Source organism: Melanerpes formicivorus, unplaced genomic scaffold (genome assembly GCF_026170545.1).
Source record: "Melanerpes formicivorus ecotype bairdi unplaced genomic scaffold, bMelFor1.0.p_v2 SCAF_22, whole genome shotgun sequence".
NCBI lineage: Eukaryota > Metazoa > Chordata > Aves > Piciformes > Picidae > Melanerpes > Melanerpes formicivorus.
The window spans coordinates 8,228,189-8,250,145 of record NW_027142374.1 but is presented as its reverse complement, the minus strand read 5'-3'; the positions used below and the strand labels follow the sequence as shown (position 1 = coordinate 8,250,145).

Genomic DNA, 21,957 nt, shown 5'->3' with positions numbered 1-21,957 from the left:
CCAGGGTGAAATCATCGAAAACAGACAGGGCACAGCTATTGCACAACTGCCATCAAAGAAATGTGGTGGGATGACTGTCATGACTGGAGTATTTCAAGGAACGGCTATAAGCTCTTCAGAACAGGTAAGCAAGGAAAGAGAGACGGGGGAGTGGCTGCATATGTCACTGTTCCCCCTTATTCTGCTGGAAATACAACACTGCAGAGAGTGGAAATTAGGTAAAACTTCTTTACTGAGCAGTGAGGCACTGGAACAGGCTGCCCAGGGAGGTGGTGGAGTTGCCATCCCTGGAGGTGTTCAAGAGCATGTAGATGTGCACTTCAGAATATAGTTTAATGGTCATGGTAATTGGGTTATGGTTGGAATCAACGATCTTAAAGGTCTTTTCCAACCTTAATGATTCTATGCCTGCCAGATTTAGCTCCAAAGTACACACCATAAGTATGCAATAACCAAACAACTGTAATATACCTTAATACAAGAGGAACCTTCTTTGTATCACACTGTACTAAGAGACAATGTAGGTAAGGTTGTCACAAAAACACAGGTACTACAAGTATTTTGTTTTAGATCACAGGAAATTATGAAGTTTGAAAGCAGAGATAGAACAGCCACACCTAGAGCCTGCAATGAAAACAAACCTAATTCTTCTAAAAAGTATTCAAGTGCATGGGACTATCTATACCAGAAACAGAATTACCAACAGACATCAGGTTTGTATTAATTTTTATTTTCATATATGTACAACTTAAGAAACAAATCTCAGTCTGAAAAAGTTCAGAAGTTATCTCATAACAACACAATGTAGACATACCTTTGAGGCAGCAAATAATTACTCCAATTAAGGCTCTTATGAAAGGATGGCTGTCATGCAAATGCAATTAAAGAGTACAATACATTTCAAAATATGCAAACCAAGTTCAACTTAACTCTTGCAGAAAAAGATCATAACAAACATTTTAACTATGACCCACCAAAGCATTTACATACATGCTTGAAGCTAAGTACACAGACTAGATAAACATTAACTGTCAACCTGTCTTAACCAGATCAGAACTAGCCAGTGACCAACCCCTTCCGACAAGCATCAAGGGCCAGCATCTGCACCAACCATGTCACTGTACATTCATATAAACTGCTGCTGACCGCAAAAACACTGATTTTCAACCTGTAAGGCCCACATTTTTTAGCTTTGGCATTAATTTGTGATCACTGAAAGCAGTTAATCCCTCCACTGACCCTGGGGAAAAGGCACACACACAGAGTGCCTGTATCTTTGCAGTGCACCGCAGATGCTGCATGAGCTGCATACCCAAAGTTACTTCCATCAGACATTTAGAAAGACTTTGATTCACTTCCACATACTGTACTCCTTGCTTATGATCTCAAAGAGTGTAAGCTGAATTATTTTTTTAAACCATAACCAGCACTAGCACTAAATCAAACAAGTAATGCTCATCTGCAAGAAAAATTTCTTACTTAATATTTTAGTATAGTAATGCTACTTGTGCATACCAGCAGGGAGAAAGCGTCTTTCCTTCTGTCATTATAATAAATTGAAATTAAACATAATGAAGAGAGTCAGCTGTGTGACTTTTTCCCATTGTCATGCAACTCAAAAATGACTGATACATTCAAAACAATCAATATAAGAAAAGAAAAAACACAACCATTGTGACCTCTCCCATGACGTTAGATGCACTGCCTGATGTGTGCAAGCTGCTAGGTGGCTGCTTTTTCCTTCTTCAAGCCTAATGCTAACAATCAAATTTTAGTTGTCTACTTAAGAGGAAACAAGTTGCTTCAAAATTTTATATAATGTAATCTTTTTGGCAAGTATCAAATCACCTGAAGGCCCTACCTTTTCAGAGGTTTTAGAATCCCTCATGGTGAAGAGCTTCTTCCTGACATCCAATCCAAACCTACTCACTTCAAGTTTTGCTCCATTCCCCCATCACTACCTGATATCCTTAAAAGTCTCTCACCACATTACATTCAGTGTCTATAAATTTCTTGCTAAGAATACTCCTTACCTAAGAAAATAGTTCCAGGAAGATTCCTTTGTTTCTCTCCATCTAGTTCTGAGTCACAGCAGCATATCAATTAGATACTGCTAGGCATATACTGTATGCAACTAGAACTAGAAAGGAAAAGAAAGATCCATTTTACTTTCATCCTGACCAGCAGCTGTTAGCAATTTTCTTTAGTTATCACTGTGGGATGTGATGGATGGGAAGACTCAATATGCTGAGGAGTATAGAGTGTACAAGTGTTGTGCTCTCAAGGACTGTTGTTCAACAGCACATTCCGTTTAGCTAGGAACTGCAAACTATAAGAGATAACAGATAGTTCCTGGGAGTATTTATCACCCTTCAGAAAAGCTACCTGATCAAGAGGACAATATCTGAAAGAACAATTGCATGATCTTTTGCTATATAGCTGGTATACTATGTCATTGAAGGAGGAGAAAAGTGAGCATTAACTCAAGTGGTAATGCAAACCAAGAAATCTGCATAGAAGAACAAGCTGAGATATTACCATTTGAAGACTTTTTATACACTTTGCAACACAGTGAAGCTGAATACACAAAAACATGCAAGTCAAACAAAGCTAATCTACAATAAACAAAACCAGGATACACTTCATCCAAGACTTAAAACTAAGTATTCACCCAATGCTAAACAGGAGCAATGGAAAAAGGTCTAGATCTAGCCATGTAATTCAATACAGATGTGATTGGCTCTTCCATCCTTTATTTCTCTCTTCTTTTTACTTGTTTTTATAATTTCATGAACTGATTGACACAGGAGCCAAAAAGCAAATGTAAATAAGGCATCTTCCTCTCTATTAATAGCAATGCTCCAGGGATTTGTGATTATATATGTATGTAGCTGCACAGCCTTTTTCCAGCCCATAATTACACAGGATGTCCTTCTCCCAAGGACAAAACCGAATGTCAGCTACTCCAATACCAAAAATACTACTTGAAAAGTCATCTCCCTTCTTCTGAGCAGACCTAACCCACAGGGGTTGAATACTCATTTAAAAGTATGTTTTGACACCCATCACTAACCTCCTGTCTGAAAGTTGTGCCCCATCATCAGCTGTAGATCTCGACTCATCAGATCAATCTCAGATTAATTTATTTTTTCTTAAACACAAGTCTTACAAGTGAAAGGCCAGCTCAATAATTAACAACTTGGTCCCCAAAGAAAAGCTCCATTCCAAAATACAAAATCAAATCATTTATCTTTCAAAATGCCCAACCAAGCCACAAACTTATTTTGTCTCAAATCTTAAACACAGACTATCAAAAAAGGCTGGAAATTACTCATCAAGCTTACAGAGATTAATCCTAGAAAACTTCAAAGACATTCCAATATATTTTCAATTACATAAAAGATTATGGGCAAAACTCTGTCCCAAGACTCAAGAACTTTTTAAGTCCTGAATTTTACAAGTACAGAAGAAAGTAGCAAATGCAAAGCATCAAATACGAAGTTTAAAGAGGTTTTTTTTTCATTTCCAAACACCTCTAAACACAGAAGGAAACAAACAGCACTAGAAGAAATTTACAAGTAGTCTTCAAGGGAAGTACCATGTAAAGCACATTGCATTAATCTAGACTTGACATTATGAGGGCATGTCTCACTGTAACAAGGTCCATACTAAACACCAGATCAGAGACAGAAGATTAAAGTAAAACATGAGATGTCACAGTCACTGTTCTACTGATCCAGGAAAAAGGCAGAGACTCCAAGGTGAGCAGAAACTATGAACCTGCTTAATAAAGGCCATTCTCGCAAAGTCAAAAAAAAATCATACATCCCACACTTTCATCCCTTCATTAAAATAAAAATGCTAAAAAAGGAGCACTCCATAATATATCCCCATTGCTTCTGACTGACATGTTGAATCAAAGGTACAAGGAGAAAGTTCGCAGAGATAATTAGAGCAACAAAGATCTTTTAGCACAAGGCAGAATAGCTGAACAGCCTACCAACAAGAAGATTAATTATTTTGTTTGTTACTTGAAAAAGAAGCTGTTAGGTGACTGCTTCAGTTTATTAGGCATAGAAAAGTTTTCACCTAGAGGTCATTCTGATAAACACTTCAACCTATGTTTAAGCATGTATGAAGCCTAGCAGAAAACAGTGATAAAAAGAAAAAAGTATAAGTATTTGCTGGCTTTCTTTCTGAACCTTTCAGAGAAAAATGTCAATTTAACGCTGACAGCAAACAAGGATGTCAGTCTCATTAGGTTTTTTTTTGTTCTGTCATGCTCCTGATCCTCAGTACTCCTCTGAAAAACAAAACCACAACAATCTGATCGATGATGAAGGCACAATTATACAAACCTTAACATTCACTCTAAATGTAGCTATGCAAAAAAGGGAGAGAGGGCAGGGAAAATAAAGGTGAAGGATATTTCTCTTCAAATAATTAAGTCAGTTTATTCTCCAACAGCCATATAAATTTAAAATATGAAACAACAATATTACAGCTATAGAATCTAGGTTTTCTTTCAAAGCAGCAGCATATAAAACATATAAAAGCTAAAACCTCAGCACAAGCTTCAAAAAAACAAGGACTGAGTGAATTTTGCCAAAGACATGAAACCCACAAAATACAGTACACAAAAATACTGGAATGCATAAGATATAAAGCTACACATTTCAGGTAGAGAAAGACATCATAAAGTATACAAAATCTGCAAAATTAAACCATGGGATCTAGGGGAGAGTACCATGAATACAAACAAGTTGGCAATTAATACTTTTAGATGGAGAGAAGAAAGTGGCAGTTTTACATTTAACATTCAGTTTTCAGGTTCATGACTTCACTTTCTTAGCATCTTTTTTTCCAGAGTTGTCAGCAGCCAAGTCTGCTTTCCTCTTCTGCGACTGAAAAGGGGGAAAATAATTATCAATTCAATGTGATTCTGAAATAGTGGCATTACCAAAATAAATAAATTAAAAAGTATATCCTCAAGAAGCTACGTTGCCCTGATGTATTATATATTTCAATCCAGCTTTGAAGGATGTAGTGGAAGGGCAAAAGAAAAAAGTATCCTCACATTAGATGCTTAATTCTGCTACTCTTTTTATCTTCTGGAAACCATTACATGGTCTCAGTGGTACAGGTACCACACAGAACATGAATTGGATAAAAAAAAAAAAATACATCAGGATCTTGATTTATAAACAATTCTGTTCTAAAGATGTCAGCTCTTCAAAACAAAAGAATCACTTCCTATAATTTCTTCCTCCAGGAAATGCTAAACAGGGGAAGAATAACAATCTGAGATTAAAGCAGACACGTGGTGTAAACATACAGGTAGGAGGGCAGTCCTACATCTTCTGAAAGACTCTTCCCCTGATACTTAAGAGAATCTTCTCAACAAAAAGCCTTAAAACCCTATGGATTAGGAATAACTACATAAAATCTAGGAGCTGTGAACAGACAAATATTTCAGAAGTTAATCTCTCCACTAATGTTTTCTTCTAAAACGACCAGTGGCTACAATTATCTTTTTCATTTTCTCCCAAAATATAATTGAATTCTGCCCCATAACAAGCAAAATAAATACTGCTAAACATACTGTTGTAGCTTTTGCTCCTCTTTTCTTCTTTTCAGCTCTTTCTTTTTCCTCAATTTCCATATTTTCTTTTTCTATTAAGGATATAAGCGTATTGCAGCGTCTCTGGAACTCCTAAGGAAACACAAAACATCAGATTCTCTAAATAAATTATACAAATCCTCTCATTTACATAAATATGTGTTCAAAATTCATTTCCTAATTATATTAGCTAAATTATTGTTCATCAGCTTCTACCTTATTGTACCCTTCTGTATAAACACAGACAGATTTACTGAAATGCTCAACTTCCCAACAAGGATTTTTCCAGGATTGGCTGTATCTTCCAAATGGACACCCCTCAAAAGACTGATCCGATCTTTCATCTTGTTTAGATGAAGCAAATTATAGCCTGCCAACACATTATGTCAGATGTTAAGAAAAGAGAGATCAAGTGCATCTTTAAAGCAGAAAGAAAAGGAATCAAAGCCATCTTAAGCAATACTTTTCTGTGGCACACAGAACAGTTTGTGGTGAGACACTCTGGAGTTCCAAATTGGCAAAAGCTATTCCATCTTAAATCATGAAAGTTCAGTTGTATTTTTTAGCCAAACAGTACCCTAAAGGTAGCAGGCCTTAAATGCTTTTAGCATCCAGCCTTCCAAGTCTGAAAGTGATCAAGATTAAATGCTGTACAATCATTTATACACTGAAAAAACATTTCCAGTGAAACTCTACAAGAATCTGCATTGCAGTTAACCATTGGCTTGGTTTACACCACTTACTGACTTGTACAGTTTCTTGTCCCTTATCTCTAAATTTTTCTTACTACACACATAACAGTACTTGTTTGCATTAGAATTACTCAGTATGTTCTATGTACAATGAGAATGCATAGGTTTTTCCATTCAACTCAACTCCTCCTGAGGCAAAAAAAAAAAAGGCATACATCTTAACCTACAAATGGTCTACTCACAATGAAGAGAATGAGTGACCTTTTTGCCCAGGAATTAGTCTGTTTTCTTAGCATCTGCAACCTGTATATTGCCTCAGCCATCATGCTACATGATGGAAAACAATACAGCCTGAATGCTTTTTTGATCCCCAGTGTTTTGAAGCAGTCAAGCAGATGACTTATCTTTGAGACACTAATACCCTGAAGTTTAACCACATTCCCTAAGTTCTCTAGTTTCCACAGATTCCTCTATGATGGGTGCTTCATGGCCTTGAGTGAAAGCTCTGTAATTCTGAATGGACACAAAGGATCCTACCATCGAGTGATTTTTTTTTAGCAACGAAAAGAAAAACTTATCAGGCATTTTCCTTCACACCTCCCTACTAGAAATGTTCCAGCCTCACATAAGCAGGTTTCCACACAGAGTATTGAAGTGAGCCATTTCTCCCAAATCCATGTAAAGGTAACTCCACACTCCCCATTACAGGCTCAACTACAAATCAGTGTGCCACATAATGCAACAGTCCTGCTGGAATTAAAATACTCTCACTTCATCCAATAAAATATACTCAAATTCCAGCCACAGTTTTTAGATAAAAAGGCAACCAGTCTGAGAAAACTTTAGTGCAAGCCATGCCAACATAGATTGCAACCCCAAACAAAGAACATAAGAGAGCCTCTGTCTCAAAAAACCTGTATTCTGTAGATGAATAGAGATGATAAAAAGGCAGAAGTAGAAAGATGATTGTCAGTATGCTAGAAGCATTTTACATTTAAGTTTGTGTGTACAGCACTCAGATTTAGGAGCTCTAGGGAAACAATGATGACAAGTTGCTCCTTCGTAACAATCGGGTAGATCATGTCTAGTATATGAGAACCTGGTTTGTGTTAAATTCAAGACAAGCAATTAATGAGAAAACTTAAAAATAACCTTCATCTACTTGCCTAAGGCACAAAGAAAAATCCTCCTCTTTCCTGAGGGAAAAATGCTTGCATAAATACATTTCTCAAAGCATACAGGATCATGCTTACTTTTCAGAAGGACCACTAGTCCAGAACAACATGATGTGGACAGAAGACGGACTCAAAACCAATTTTCTTGGGAAAAATTTCAGAAGCAGTTGACAGATGTGACATGAACACAAGTTCATCTACCATCAGAAAGAACCTACATGATAAATTCTGCACTGAGGTATTGAAATTTCAGTATCTTAATATGATAAAAGTACACTTGAAGAGTTTAAAATGGCTGGCACCTTCAGAGTTTAGATTTTATTCAGTGTGGCCTCACACTTTTCTCTTTAGGATGCAAAGAGGCAAGACATACTTTGCTCACCCTTTCATTGCTATAAAGACTAGTATTGCAGTAAATAACGTGGGAGCACCGAACCATCACCTTCTGCATGAGTGAAAGCAGAGATGCTGACTTGGGAGTGAAAGTAGTCCTAAGCTCTGTCAACAGGTCTGTGTATTCCTGTATTTACAGAGGAGTCATTTGTCTTATGCTGAGTAGGGTTTGAAGAGAGATAAAAGAAAACATGCATAATTTATGATTTCAGAAAACAGATACATGATTCACTAATGTCATGATCTTTCACATTCTTCCTGCATGGACAGAAATAAAACAACAATAACAACTACAATTAACAATTTAAACCTCTGTGCTCAGCTGGGAAAAAAACATTACAATTTTAGGCACTCTCAGTCTCTTTAAAACTTACATTTTGGGTAAACTACCTGGTTTTGGAATAAATAAAAGAAGCAGAATTTTTGTTTTCCAAAAAGAAATCTTCAGAGGGAGAAGAAACAGAAACAAGAAGATGGAAGATAAATTAGCTATTTATGTGGAATTCAAGAGACATCTAGTGGTTAGCAGAACACAAAGTTTTCCCAAAGAGCCTGTTAGGTCCTTTTCAGAACCATGCTGCCCTTTCTTATCTTGTTTCTTAACAGTTTGAATGTAACAAATGGCAATTTTGAGATCACAGGTGAATTTCAGTATTCTAAGAAGTTTTATCCACTACCAGCACCCTTCTTCCTAAAAATTACCTAGCTAGTACAAAAGGGACCCATAGAAGTTAAGTGTTCAGATATCCTGACCTTTGTGGATGTCTTATCAGTGATTGGCAGCCATAAGCTATCAACCTACATGTATCCATTAAAAACATCAAAGAAAATTATATGTATGGTGAAACTGAAAGATTGTGTTAGCTTTGTATTTTCATACTATGCTTTTTCAACTGTGTAAAAGCAGAAACCCTAACATTACTATTGCTAATAATCCTAAAGAGAAAACATAAGACAATAGATTTACTATATTCCCAGAGCCTCGGTTTCAGCATTAGACATCACAGAAGGTATTTCCATACTTTAGCAAATGATTCCTATCCACTTTAAAAAGAAAATTCTATGGAATATAAGGATCTGCAAGAAGATTTAAATGGAATATTTAACTCTACTCCTGACTTAACCACATATCAAGTAATATTAAATGTCGAGCTACATCTTCAATTTCTAGTACCCATTTCTATGATTTACTTAAATGGATTCCTCCACAGACAGCTTAAAAGTAACTTCCTAGCTAAATACTGGAGGTTTCTCTCCTTGTGGACTTCATTTTAAAATCCAGTATTTCTTTAGACAGTCATTTTAGCGAGGAAGGCCTGTAATTCTTCTTAATTAGGGGCTAACGGCTGCACTACCCAGACACTTTAATTGCTGAAATATCAAGCAGAAAATGTACTGCATAATTATAAGAAACACTGGGAAAAGCAAATATTCCCACCTGTTCAAATACACAATTTAAATATTTTATTTTATGTTTTATTTGTTCTTAGCACAGTACCCACAACCCTGAAAGAACATTTTATAAACAAATCCTGAGGCCAGGAAATTAAGACAGTAAATAATAATGAACAAGTTCTGCAGGTGCTAAACTGAACTACTAAAAAAAGCCAGATTTGTATACAAAATGACATTTAAGATACATGATTGCAGCATAGCATTTAACTAGGAATTTTCCTACAAAAGACTGGGGAGAATTCTATGACAACTGTGTAAGGGACAGTGTGCTCTACTTGATTTGTCATGGCTGGTAAGAGCAGACAACAAAAATATTCCATTTCTCACTCATGGCAAGTGAGTAAAGTTATTTTTAAAATGGCACATTTTTTTCTCACAGAAGTGTGTTAACATGAAAATACACCTTTGTGTTTCTCACACAAGGTGCACAGACTTACAAATTTCAGTCATAAGAAAGACAAAGTGAATCAGGGGATATCTGAGCAAAATCTTCAGGGCAGAGCCAAAGGCTTTTTTATCATTACAACACCCATACTCTGAAGCTGGTACCTACATGACTTACTGTTTGAAGTCACCAAAGCTTCTGTTCGGGTTATCACTTTCCACTTAAAGACTGAATTAAAAAAGAATGGTTCTGCTCTTCAGATAAAGGAACAAATATATAGCTAGAATTCAGAATATTAGACTGCTTGCTATCAAACTTGTATTATACTCTCTTAGTACAAAACAAATTTCAGGAAAAGTTAAGTACTTGCATGTGATAATCCTTATTGACAACTACAAATGGCATTTTAAATCTTAATTCTTGTATCAATAACTAAATTTCCTCATGCTTTTACAAATGAAGTACAAATATTAGAAAAGCCCAGTATATAATCAGATGGTTTCAGTATGTGAAAAGCAGTCATATTTTAAGAGACATTGCTCCGTAAAACTTTTAGTTTGTGATAGAAGCAACATGGGTATTTGTAAAGATAGTCTACTTCTGCATTAATCCCTCTGGGTAACAGGATTTCAGCTTGGCAGGTTTTCTAATTTGTCAGCTGTATTGTGTTGTTTGCTGTATTATGGGAGAAGGTTACTTTATTAAAAACTAGAAGTGAGAATAAAAACCCCAAGTTATTTGTTCAGCACTTCTCTCCTAGACACCAACATTCTGGCAAAAAAGCAAGTTTTCTTTAAGCACCATCACATAAAAAGAACAAGATACTTCACAGAATGACTTAAGTTCACATAACTGATACCTACCATTGCAGTTCTAGATTTGATAAACCAGTCAAATCTGAACTGAGGAGCATTGCGCACACACTGCCTTAGTTCCTCGTACACATTTTCCTTGTCAAAGCCCATCTTGTGTAACATGCATATCAAAAATCTGTCTTCTTCTTCTGTGTAGTTTTTCCCTTTGTTTGTTCCATACTGAATACGCAGCTGATGAAAAGGTGCTTTATACCTTGCAATCTGAATGCAAAACAAAAATAAGCACCATTAAACAAAGGATTTATTACACACTTGTGTAGATTGATACATGATATAGTATATATGCTATATAAAAAGGCAGAAACTCCCAGCCCCAAATATTCCTTTTCTGAAGGAATTTGGCAGAAGTTAGCTGCAGAAAACAAAAAACCTGCACTGATTACTTTAGCATCAAGGGCCTTCTTGATACTGATCCTCCGCTGAATTCTTGCCTCTCCTCGTTCAATCTGAGCCATGATCCTCTCAATGTCCTGTAGTTCATTACAGCGTTCCCAGAAAACAGCTAAAAACACAAAATATAAAATGTAAAATGAAGTATCTTCCTCTACTCTTACTACTTTACTCAGTTGAGGCACTCCAGCAAAGAGGAATGCAGTTTGTGGTTCCATTAAATCCAGAAAGATGTACTAACACTCTCCTTTTTACTATATAGCCAAGAAATAAACTTGCATAAACCCTTTTTTCAGTGTATTTTTAAGTTAACTATAAGCAAGGGCTTAGTAACAACTGGAACAAAGTTTACATTCAATGTAATTACTTGTTGTCTTGTAAAACTCTGAGAAAGTTACATTTGAGGATACTGTTTGTAACAATGGTGAACCATGTCAGGACTGCTCTAATAGTGAAATGTTCCTATTTCAATTTTCACTACCTTTACTGTCAGAGCCTACTCAGTCTTTCAGTCATATAAGATAGCAATTTGTGACTCCTCCAATAGCATCCAGCCAACCCAAAATAAATTCAACCCTCTGAAGGGAACTGTTGCAGAGCTCTTCCTTTTTAAGCCGTAGGAAGAACACTACAGTTAAAATTTTACAAAGGCTCTTAGTAAAATTGAATCCAAAAATGAAAGAGGAAGAATTCTGTACAGATGTAAAAGCACAGTGTAAAAGATCCGTGTGCTAGCCACAACAGCACATGCATGCACAGCATAAAAACCCATGGTGCCACTGTAAGGCAACCTTGTGATTCCAAAGACCATGCTGTCGATGTGAATTAACCATGCCAGGTTTTCAAAGAGAGATAATGGAAAGCCTATGCTGCAAATGCAACCTTTGTAAGAGAATTGAGTCTTCTAAAATAACCACCATGTACTTTTAGAAATACAAAATTATTCCTACACACATCCAAATTCCACACCTTGGGATTTCAAAAGAATATAAAGCAAAAATGATGGTGACACCATAACATTAAGAAATATATTTCAAAATAAGACAAACCTGAATACTCAATGACCTCCTCAGGTGACTTTCCCTCCACCTCACGGGCAATGTTGTCTATATCATCACGACCGTATTTCTCATTAGCTTTAATAAATTGGTTGAAATCCCTTTTATTCCAGTTTGTAAAACCCTGTAAGCAGCAAGAAAGCAAGAAGGCCTTACTAAGCAGAAAGGAAACATTTGGCATTTTGTCTTAGGTATGTATCATTTGCTCTAATGGGCAGTGCCTCTGTGCCATCACATAATTACAGTGGTTAATGGTCTTTCAGGATTTCCATAAACTTGTATTCCCCAGGGTTTATTACTGAATCATTAAAAGTCTAACGAGTTATTTTTGTGCATGACTCCACAGGCATTAGTAGGAGCTTTTTACTCTTCTTTAAAACTTTTTAAGTGGTGTTCTCCAAAGAAACAAGTTCAATGACAGGTTACTGTCATTTTGTCACCCTTCAGCAGATAAGACGTTCGTCATTTTTAGGACTACAGAATGCACCAATGTCAGCGTCATTACAAGTTCTTAGAGGAGTGCAGGCAAGAGCTTCAGCTTTGGACATTTACAAACCTTAAACCAGACAAGGGATCATTTCATACCAAGAAATAATCTCTAGTCCAAGAAGACGCAATCATATGGAAACTCCATGGCACTGTCAAACTGAAAATTTGTTAGGTTTCCAAGAAATGAATCCAAAACTGAACAGTTAAGTGAGATGCAATGCACAAACACATCATGCAAGAATGAGACATTACAGTTTAAAGACAAGGAAAGGAGAAAACATCAAGAACAAACAAACATGAAAATCACACCGAAGAGCAATCTGCAGTACACTAACACTTTCATCACAGAAATACATTTACAAGGAACTCTGTCAGTTCTCCAGCTGAAAAAGCTCACTCCACAATTAGTGAGCATCTTTACAAGAAGTCTAATACACACAATACAAACATTTCTTTTTAATCATTAACAGCAGTACTGACATGCATAGCAGCACCAGCTTAAATGTTTTTCTCTGCTATGAAGAGGTGAAATTAACAGTCAAATTGTGCCCTTGACAACTTCTTCTTGGGGTACTCTATGCCCAATTCCTTCACTGAAAATTTTCCTAATCAAAATATCCTGTTACCTTTTGACACATACCTTCCTCCTTAACATTTAGCATTTAATAAGCCTATTTAACAGGATAACAGTGCAAAAAGTCAAGAATTCAGTCCCAGTATAAACAAAACATGCCTAACAAACCAACTGGGAAAAAAATAATGGATCAGAAACAGTGTGGCCAGCAGAAGCAGGGAAGTCATTCTGCCCCTGTACTCAGTACTGGTTAGGCCACACCTTGAATACTGTGCCCAGTTCTGGGCCCCTCAATTTAAGAAGGGCACTGAGCCATTGAACATGTCCAGAGAAGGGCAGCGAGGCTGGTGAGAGTCCTCGAGCACAAGCCCTATGAGGAGAGGCTGAGGGAGCTGGGGCTGTTTAGCCTGGAGAAAAGGAGGCTCAGGGGAGAAGGCACAGGGGAGACCTTATCGCTCTCTACAACCATCTGAAAGGAGGTTGTAGCCAAGTGGGGGCTGGTCTCTTCTCCCAGGCAACCAGCACCAGAACAAGAGGACACAGTCTCAATCTGTGCCAGGGGAAGTTTAGGCTCGAGGTGAGGAGAAAGTTCTTCACAGAGAGAGTTGTTAGCCATTGGAATGGGCGGCCTAGGGAGGTGGTGGAGTCACCATCCCTGGAGGTGTTCAAAAAGGGATTGGATGTGGCATGGTTTAGTAGTCATGAGGTCTTGGGTGACAGGTTGGATTTGAGGACCTTTGAGGTCTTTTCCAACTTTGATTCTTTGATGTGGCAAGTCTTATACAGTATTTACACAGATGTATGTGTTGATAGAGGCTTGTCCTCTCCGATTCAAACCCTTCTGGATTAAAAAAACAAACAAGCAAGATAGATGCATACACAAGAAACTCACTGACTGGATTTCTGCATGTATTGGTGGATAGTGCATCTACTCTTCTTGCCTCAGAAACATTGCAGACGTTGAAGGAAATAGTGGCTAAGACACAAACTTGTCACAGGACAAGAAAGGTCCCTCGATGTAAAGCCAAACAAAACTACTGCATGTTGTGTGCTTTCTTTTCTCTATAACGTCAGTGTAGCTTTCCTCTGCACATTTCTTGTTTTTAGTATTTATACCACATACTTGTAAAAAAAAAAAATTAAATACTTCAGCTGTTTTTATTTTACCTGTGTTAGAAGCTTTTCCTTCTCTTCAGTTTCCTCAGTATTCAGAGGCATAGATTCATCTATTTTCTTCTGCTCCTCTTTTTGTACTTGAGCTGCATTTGGGAGATCAGGATTCCTGGGGACCTATAATCAGGGGTATCAATAAGCAGTAATGCAACCATGTTTTTAATGAGACTGCTCACTTCTCCTTCATGTTTGGTTTACAATTTACCTAAGTTCTGCCAGGTTTACTATGAAGCTATGCACACTGTCAAAATAAGGACTAGACAGATATGACAGACAAGGACTAGCAACATTTTACCTGTCCCTCTCCACACCAACACGAATTTAACATTTGTGACCTTTAAACTGTGTATTGCAATTCCACATGATACAACAGCAAACAAGTCATAAAACAGCATCCAGAAAGACTCTGTAGACTTTAAAGGTTTGTGAGGCAAAAGGCAACGAAGTTAAGAGATGTTTTTAACATCTTTGCTTTGGTGGTTTACCATGGTCTTAAGCTATTTGATACCTTCTGATACTGTTCACAACAGTTTTCAGTTTCAATAACAAACACTTCAGATACTTGCACTCCCATTACAAAGCAGAACAAAATCATATTTAGCACTTTCACCCCTAGCAAGTCTTTAAGGTAAGAAGTATTCATATTTGACCTATCCAGTATGACAAATTTCATTAGCAGGACTGATACACCTCTTTCTACATACATATTGTCAACATCAGTAATTCTCTCATCCTTATTTGCTGGAGCATTAACTGAATAATTTCTTTCCTTAAGCTAACTATACTTGCATGAATTCTTATCTTAATTCTATCTCACCATCCACATAAAATTCTTTTTGCTTCAAACTAGAGTCTAAGACACCTCCTGCTTTTTCTTAAAAGCGCTTTGTCAGTATGAATTCTGCTCTCTTGCAACACCAATTTCCTGCCTGTTGCTTTGTATGACAAGTTTATGTTCTCCAACACATTTTATATGTGATTTCTTTTTGCTGCAATCTGCCATGAAACAGTGGGCTTTTTAAAATAAGTTACATGTCTAAAAGTAGGGGATCTATTTGATTTACTCAGCCAATACTGGTGCAAGTAATGAAAATCAGCATCAAAATAGAATCTGTGTTTACTGCTCAGCCTGTAATGTCGTCAGGGAGAGGGAGAAATTCAGCTAAGGTATTGCAGAGGGAAAAAAATGGAAGTCTGTTGTCTGGTTTTCTTTCTGTAGTAGTAATACAGTCAGACATCGCCACAGCTTTAAACATTTTATATCCTGCAAAGTGTGAGGAAAATTGATGTCACCTTATTTACCCTTCATATTAACACAAGGTCAAATTACATATTATCCTAAATTACTTTCTGCACAGGATATACAAAAGCTATAATGAAAAAATCCTACCCTGGCAGGTGTTTGTTTTCTCACCTTAGAACACATATCACACTTCTGGTGTTGAGAAGCATATATGAAGCATCAGTACTGTCTCTTTTTTATTCTATTTTATTACTTGGAACCCACCACAAGACACAGCTACAACTTTTTAATGAAGGAAGGAGTTTCAGATTGCTTCTCTGCTCTGAACAGAAACAAGGAAACAGAGGATCGAAGACATTTCCTTCACAACCAGAAGCACTTTGCCAAAAACAAGACTAGAATGATATTTCCAGTTACTGTCTCATTTAATTCATTTAGCTACTGTCAGGGATGCTGCACATCAACAAACAGGAACACAAATACCTTTTGTTAATCAGAAGAGGAAAACCTCATTACCTTGTAGCCTATAGTCTTACGATAATACAGAATTTCTTTTTCCAGAAGTTCAAACAACCGTGGTGGGAAGAACTGGAAGTCCTGAATATTTGGTTGTTTTGGAGGTCGTGGAGCCTTCAAAAATACACAGATACATTATATAAGATCACTTTCTGTGCAACTAACCTGCCATAATTCAGCAGAACTGGCAACCTATCACTTTGTAAATACATTCATTTTATTACCAGTATAGAGAGCAGGAGATGCAATAGGGGAGAGAAGAGCAAAAGAAAAGCCTAAACCCCCCTCCATACTTCCCAGCACATTACCTTGGGGACTTTGGGTTCACTAACACGTAGAGCTTCTCTGAAATAAGCATCAACTGCATAATTAGCTTTGCGTTCTCGTTTTGGAGGCTCTATCCATTCCATCATGCTCAGCTACATACAGAATAGAATCAAAAGATATTAAAGTAAATACATGCTTCCTAAAGTCACAGAAATAATGACTAATACAGCACTGCAAAACTCCAATGTATTTTTGCATGGCAAATCTGATAGTTACACTCAACAATTTGAGCTGTACAACACAGCTCAAAAATAAGCTAGGAATGGTAACTGATTATAACATTTAAAAACATAAAAGACAATTCACAGGTAGGGCAGTGCAGTGACAGATAGATTCTTTTACTTTAGACACCTGAGTAGGGTTATGAGTCCATCTACTAAAACACAATGGAAGGAATGGAGAGTTGGGTCTGGATTCTATAGCATTTTACAATATAAATGAATTGCTTCTGCTGTAAGTATCACAATGAATAACCTCTACAGAGGCTACAACCTTGGCCAAAAAAATGAAAGTTAAAAAATAATCCATTAGCAGCAAACTAATCTTAACCAAGTTACTTGAATTAAAATTAATAAAGCATGTTACAAGCCTGTGCCATATCTTGCTGGCTTCTTGTAATTCAACTATCAACACATTAAAAAAATAAAGGATATTGTGTATACATACACACACCCCCTACACTCTGTTTTCATTAACTATTGTATTTTCCTAAATGCATTTTCAAAACTTTTAAGAAACCTGGGTCAGAAGGACATTCTGTAGTTAACAGAATCATGTATCTAATTCCAAGTGTCCCATACAAAACAGAGATTCAGAAGTAACATTGAGGACCCCAAGTAGTACCTCTTTGTTTGGATGATCCTTCTGTAATTGTGTGAATTGTTGCACAAACAATTGACATTAATGCTTGTGACTAAAAGTTCCACTGCAGAAAAGAGGCTTAAACCCAGTTCAAACATCCTTATCAGGCCTGGTTTTCTTTCTCAGTTGGCAGTAAAATAACACTGACTGCAGTACTATAGTAGGATACTATTTTGCTAAAGAAATGATAAAATTTCAGCAATATTATCAGATTTTAGAGTGGGGCTGAAAGTTAATTTAAAAAATAAAAAAAATCAGAATATTGATGCTTATGTAGAGCTAAGTGAATTTTTCAGTAGCTCCTTACTTCTACAGAATAACCTTTATAGCTGTATGGCCTTTATGCTTGCACTCAAACTGAAGTCTTAAAGTCTAAGAAAAATTACCTTCTGTTTTTCTCTGTAATCTTCACCTTCAAAGTTGTATAAGCTCATCTCTGTGTCCATAGTGAAATTTCGTAAGGAGCTCTCTCCCATTTTCTGCAATCTTTCATTCATTTCAGCTGTCTGAAAATATAGAAAGATGCCTTTAGGCTCAATCAAGCTGCTTTATCTTTACAGAAATAAAACCAGCTTTCATCATCATTAGAACATCCTGGCTTTTTCTGCTTTAAACTTTCACTTACATTTTTCTGGTAAGGAGAGACACCCATAGTGCTTTTCAATTTCAAACAGAATGGCTCGAGATTTTCCATTAAAATAAATATATTATGCTGGGATATAGCCTTACAACTGTATGATTTAACATTTAAATTTAACTGAAACTTATACCCAGCTCTTTGGAGCTGAAATAGTAGTTCCTTTCTCCACAGAGCTACCTATTCCCTAAAAAAGTTCCATGAAGGTTTTGTGTCTATTAGAAATGTGAACATGAAATTTATATCCTTCCATAAGTCCACAAAATAAACAGTGCTTAGGATCTGGTGCACAAGGTCTAAATTTTGAAGATTTCACTCACAAATTCAACTTCAATCTTTCATTAGCTTTATAATATTTACAAAGAGTAAAGCAATAATTGGGCATGGATTCACACAATCAGATTTCATTCTACTGTGAGCACACACATTTAGTATTTGACACATGTCAAATTCCATACAAAAAAATTGTTCTCCAACCTTCTTTTCACCTCTTTCTAAAATCGTGGTTATATCTTCTTCTGTTAGCTCACTATCTTTGGAAGCAAAAACGTGCGTGGCTCCATGTCGGATCATCTGCAGCATTTCATCTTTTGCCAGTTTGTTAGACTGCTGGTCTATGAGCCTTCCTAAAATTAGCAGAAACATGTTGGAATTTACAACACAAGAGTTCTAGCAGGACCATGCAAACAGGTGATTTGAGCTCACAGCAGAACAAGAAAGAAAAACAGAAGAACCATATAGAATAAATTGCATTTTACTTGAGCTGAAAATAAACACAAGATGAAAAACAAAGTATTCTTTAATAGTTATTAATAAGTTTTTGACACTCACTTGACTAATTTCAACCTACATCCCTGAATATTTTCCCCAAAATTCTAAGTTCTGTCTCAGCTCTTCAGAGTCCAACAAAATTGTGACCACAACCCTTTCAGCAGCCCATCCTTTTGGAAACACAACCAACCTTCAAAACTTAGCTGGAGAGCCTCAGTTTTTGACCAACTATTCCAGATAAAGACACATAAAGCAGTTTTACTATTCAGTAAATTTGTAGGTGGTCAGAAGCACATCTATATAATTATTTTTATCTGTCATGGAATGTTTCATTTTTTCTTCTTCTCCTTTTTAACATATGACAACAAGTAGCATCTAGTCAGCTGTAGTTTGCTTTCTTGACTTACAGTCTAAGTCTCTGCCCAAATTTTTTAAGAATATAGATTTTAATTTTTTAAGTTTCAGCTGAACAAGTGAGCAACTTAGACTATTTCTTAGGTCAACTTAGTGTACTGCTATTATACACAGGGCCTGCTTTCTCTCATACTGTACATCTGCAGTTATTAAACCTATACTGTAAGGGACTGAACAATTCTGTTGCAGACAAACGTATATAACAGTTGATACCTTGTTGTATAACTATAGAGTCCAGTCTCAGTTTTATTTCAGCTCTTTCTACAATCCTCTCTTCAACAGTATTATCAGTGATTAGTCGAAACACCCGTACTGGTTTCTTTTGACCAATACGATGCGCACGATCCTAACAAACATAAACCAGTAAGCGTTCAGCCACAAAAACTCACAAGCAATAAACAGTTAGCTTGCAGGAACAGCAGACAAACTAGCTTACATTTCTTGGTTCTTTGCTTATTGAAGGGTATACAAAAAAATAAAACCAATAGAGTAACATTTACTCATACATGGTTATTACACCTTTTAATATTAGGTAACTATATAGTAAATGCATCTACCTCATCATAATGAAGGTAACTGAATGCCTGTCTAGACTACAGTTGGGAAATGGAGATACAGCACTATATGTATGTGCACACCCATCTATACTGCTTTCAAACTAGCTCTCTCACTTAACAGAAGTATTGAAACTTGGGCATCCCTGGACTGAGCACATCAATGTCATGGCCAAAATCCATGCAGCCAGAGCTTTAATTCCTTCTGAATTTAAAGATAAAAAAAGTCTTAAATAAAAACAGTGAAACAACTGGCCTTTAAGCTGTTAGCACCAGGATTTTCTCACTGTCCTTTAAGTAAGAGTCATTAAATCTTTTGCTCTCCTGCACAATACTCATTTCTTCCTGAAAATCCTGTAAAAATTCACAAATCACTCAGCTTCCAGGAAGCTGGTCTACTATCAGTAATTAGCATGCACATCACTAAATATTTCATGTGTTTAAGTGTAAACCCCCAAAACAAAAAAATACAAACCACAGAACAAATGAATGTGTGTAAGAGAAGTAACTTACCATGGCTTGCAGATCTACTTGAGGGTTCCAATCTGAATCATAGAGAATAACCACATCAGCAGTTGCTAAATTAATTCCAAGACCTCCAGCTCTGGTACTCAGCATGAAAATGAATTTACTGCTGTTGGGAGCATTAAATGTGTCTATTGCTTCCTAAAATTAAAAGAAAGTATCAGAGCTTTCAAACAAGCTCCTAGTATGTTGGTGGCTTTTTAATGAAATTTCTTTGAAATTTCCAGCATGCAAAACCTAAATTTTTTAAACAAGTTAGGAACTGTAGGTTTGCACAGGTAGGAAAAAAATCCACTCTGAGTCCACAAAAGATTGTATTTTTTCATTTAGCTGAGGAACAAATGAAATCTACTTTACTGTAGACTTTGGTCAGGTCAGGAAAACCATATACCCTTAGCTACCCTTTTAAGTTGCAGTATTTTTGATTTACTTCAAACAATGAAGTAGCCACATAGATATATGCAAATAACCCCTTCATAATCTAGTATGTAAACCAAAGGCATTTCTCACTTATAACAACTTTCTAACCTCTCTTTCTTCATGTGGTGTCTGTCCATCAAGTCGGCAGTACTCATATCCACGCCACATGCAATAGTCTTCCAAAATATCCAGCAAGCGAGTCATCTGACTGAAAAGTAGGACTCTGGAACCTGAGAGAATACAGAAGGTTTTGGTGGTTGTTTCGTTTTCACATTGATCTTATCACAGACCCTATTATAGAGCATGAGTAGAATTCACGTAAAATATTCTGTACTGTGCCTAACTTACTCTATTAAATAACCCTTTCTTCTGAAGTTATTTCTCCAGTACTTATTTAGCTAATCCCGAAAACAGGTTATTTGATAATCTATACAGGAGGAACACACAGCTATAGAAACAGAACACTTAAAACCATGACAAGAGAATTGTCTGACAGATGATGTGCATAGAGAAACTAATCTCAAATTTTCTTAGCAAAAGGGAGACTGTGCTCCTTCCTTTCCTTCTACTTGCCCACATTATTAGTTTTCCTCATCAGCTGTCAGACTTTGTTCCTTCTGTGTTAAGATTTACAAGAAGAATGTCAAAACCCTCACTGAACATAATGAATGTATTCACTGGAGGCAAGACAAGAAGCATTCTATGCAATTTGTGGGAAGTAGTTTTACTTACAAACTGTTCATGAACTGCACTCACCTTGCTCTCTGAGTTTTGCCAGCAGCTTATCTAGAACTAACATTTTACCACTGTTGGTGATGAGATGAGTGTCAGTGGTGTAAGGAGGGCCAGGCTCAGCACCATCAAACAGGTATGGATGGTTACAGCATTTCCGCAGCTGCATCAGAATATTCAGCAGACGCATCTTATCCATTTTCCCAGCTGAATTCAGGATATCAATATCTTTCATCAGGATTCTTGTATACCTGAAGTTTACAGGCAATTTTGAACAACTCTGTTTTCACTTGATATTTCAAAAACATAAATGAAACCCTGAAATATGCCAGTTATTTATTTCTGGATGCAGGAGTTTGCTGTTTACATAATAATGAGCTGTGCTATTATGAAAACATGGTGAAGACATCTGGCTGATAATAAGGATTTACAAATTCATACCTAAACATGAAATGCAATTTGTCTGTGAGTGACAGTCATCTGTCATTTACTGGGTTATCTTACACTTTCATTTTAGGACTATGAAGTGGATTAAAGGTATCATTTGTTTGACTGAAGCTGCTATACTGCCTTGGCTCCTCTTCTCACATCTCCTCTAGGGATGTGGCTCCTCAAAGTTTTGTTTTAATTTCAGGCCAGATTTTTACTGTGCATGCATTCTTGGATCAAAGGAATAGA

At 36.6% G+C, this 21,957-nt stretch overlaps 1 protein-coding gene across 2 annotated transcripts in view; it reads right to left on the bottom strand.

Annotated features, from left to right (window-relative positions):
• Positions 1-709: 709 nt before the first annotated feature.
• Positions 710-21,957, bottom strand: part of LOC137448000 (probable global transcription activator SNF2L1) — a 34,988-nt gene continuing 13,740 nt past the window's right edge. Inside the window, exons 11-25 of one of the 2 annotated variants that reach the window (XM_068152078.1) lie at positions 21,304-21,530; positions 20,656-20,777; positions 20,116-20,268; positions 19,262-19,394; positions 18,341-18,489; positions 17,613-17,732; positions 16,347-16,457; positions 16,039-16,152; positions 14,274-14,396; positions 12,035-12,167; positions 10,979-11,097; positions 10,584-10,796; positions 5,603-5,713; positions 4,811-4,904; positions 710-4,303 (exon numbers count right to left, since the gene is read on the bottom strand). In XM_068152078.1, the coding sequence (XP_068008179.1) occupies positions 4,833-4,904; positions 5,603-5,713; positions 10,584-10,796; positions 10,979-11,097; positions 12,035-12,167; positions 14,274-14,396; positions 16,039-16,152; positions 16,347-16,457; positions 17,613-17,732; positions 18,341-18,489; positions 19,262-19,394; positions 20,116-20,268; positions 20,656-20,777; positions 21,304-21,530 (1,900 nt within the window). In that variant the 3' untranslated portion in view covers positions 710-4,303; positions 4,811-4,832. Of the gene's footprint in view, positions 4,905-5,602; positions 5,714-10,583; positions 10,797-10,978; positions 11,098-12,034; positions 12,168-14,273; positions 14,397-16,038; positions 16,153-16,346; positions 16,458-17,612; positions 17,733-18,340; positions 18,490-19,261; positions 19,395-20,115; positions 20,269-20,655; positions 20,778-21,303; positions 21,531-21,957 lie in introns of both variants that reach the window. The other variant, XM_068152077.1, reaches the window with a different exon arrangement.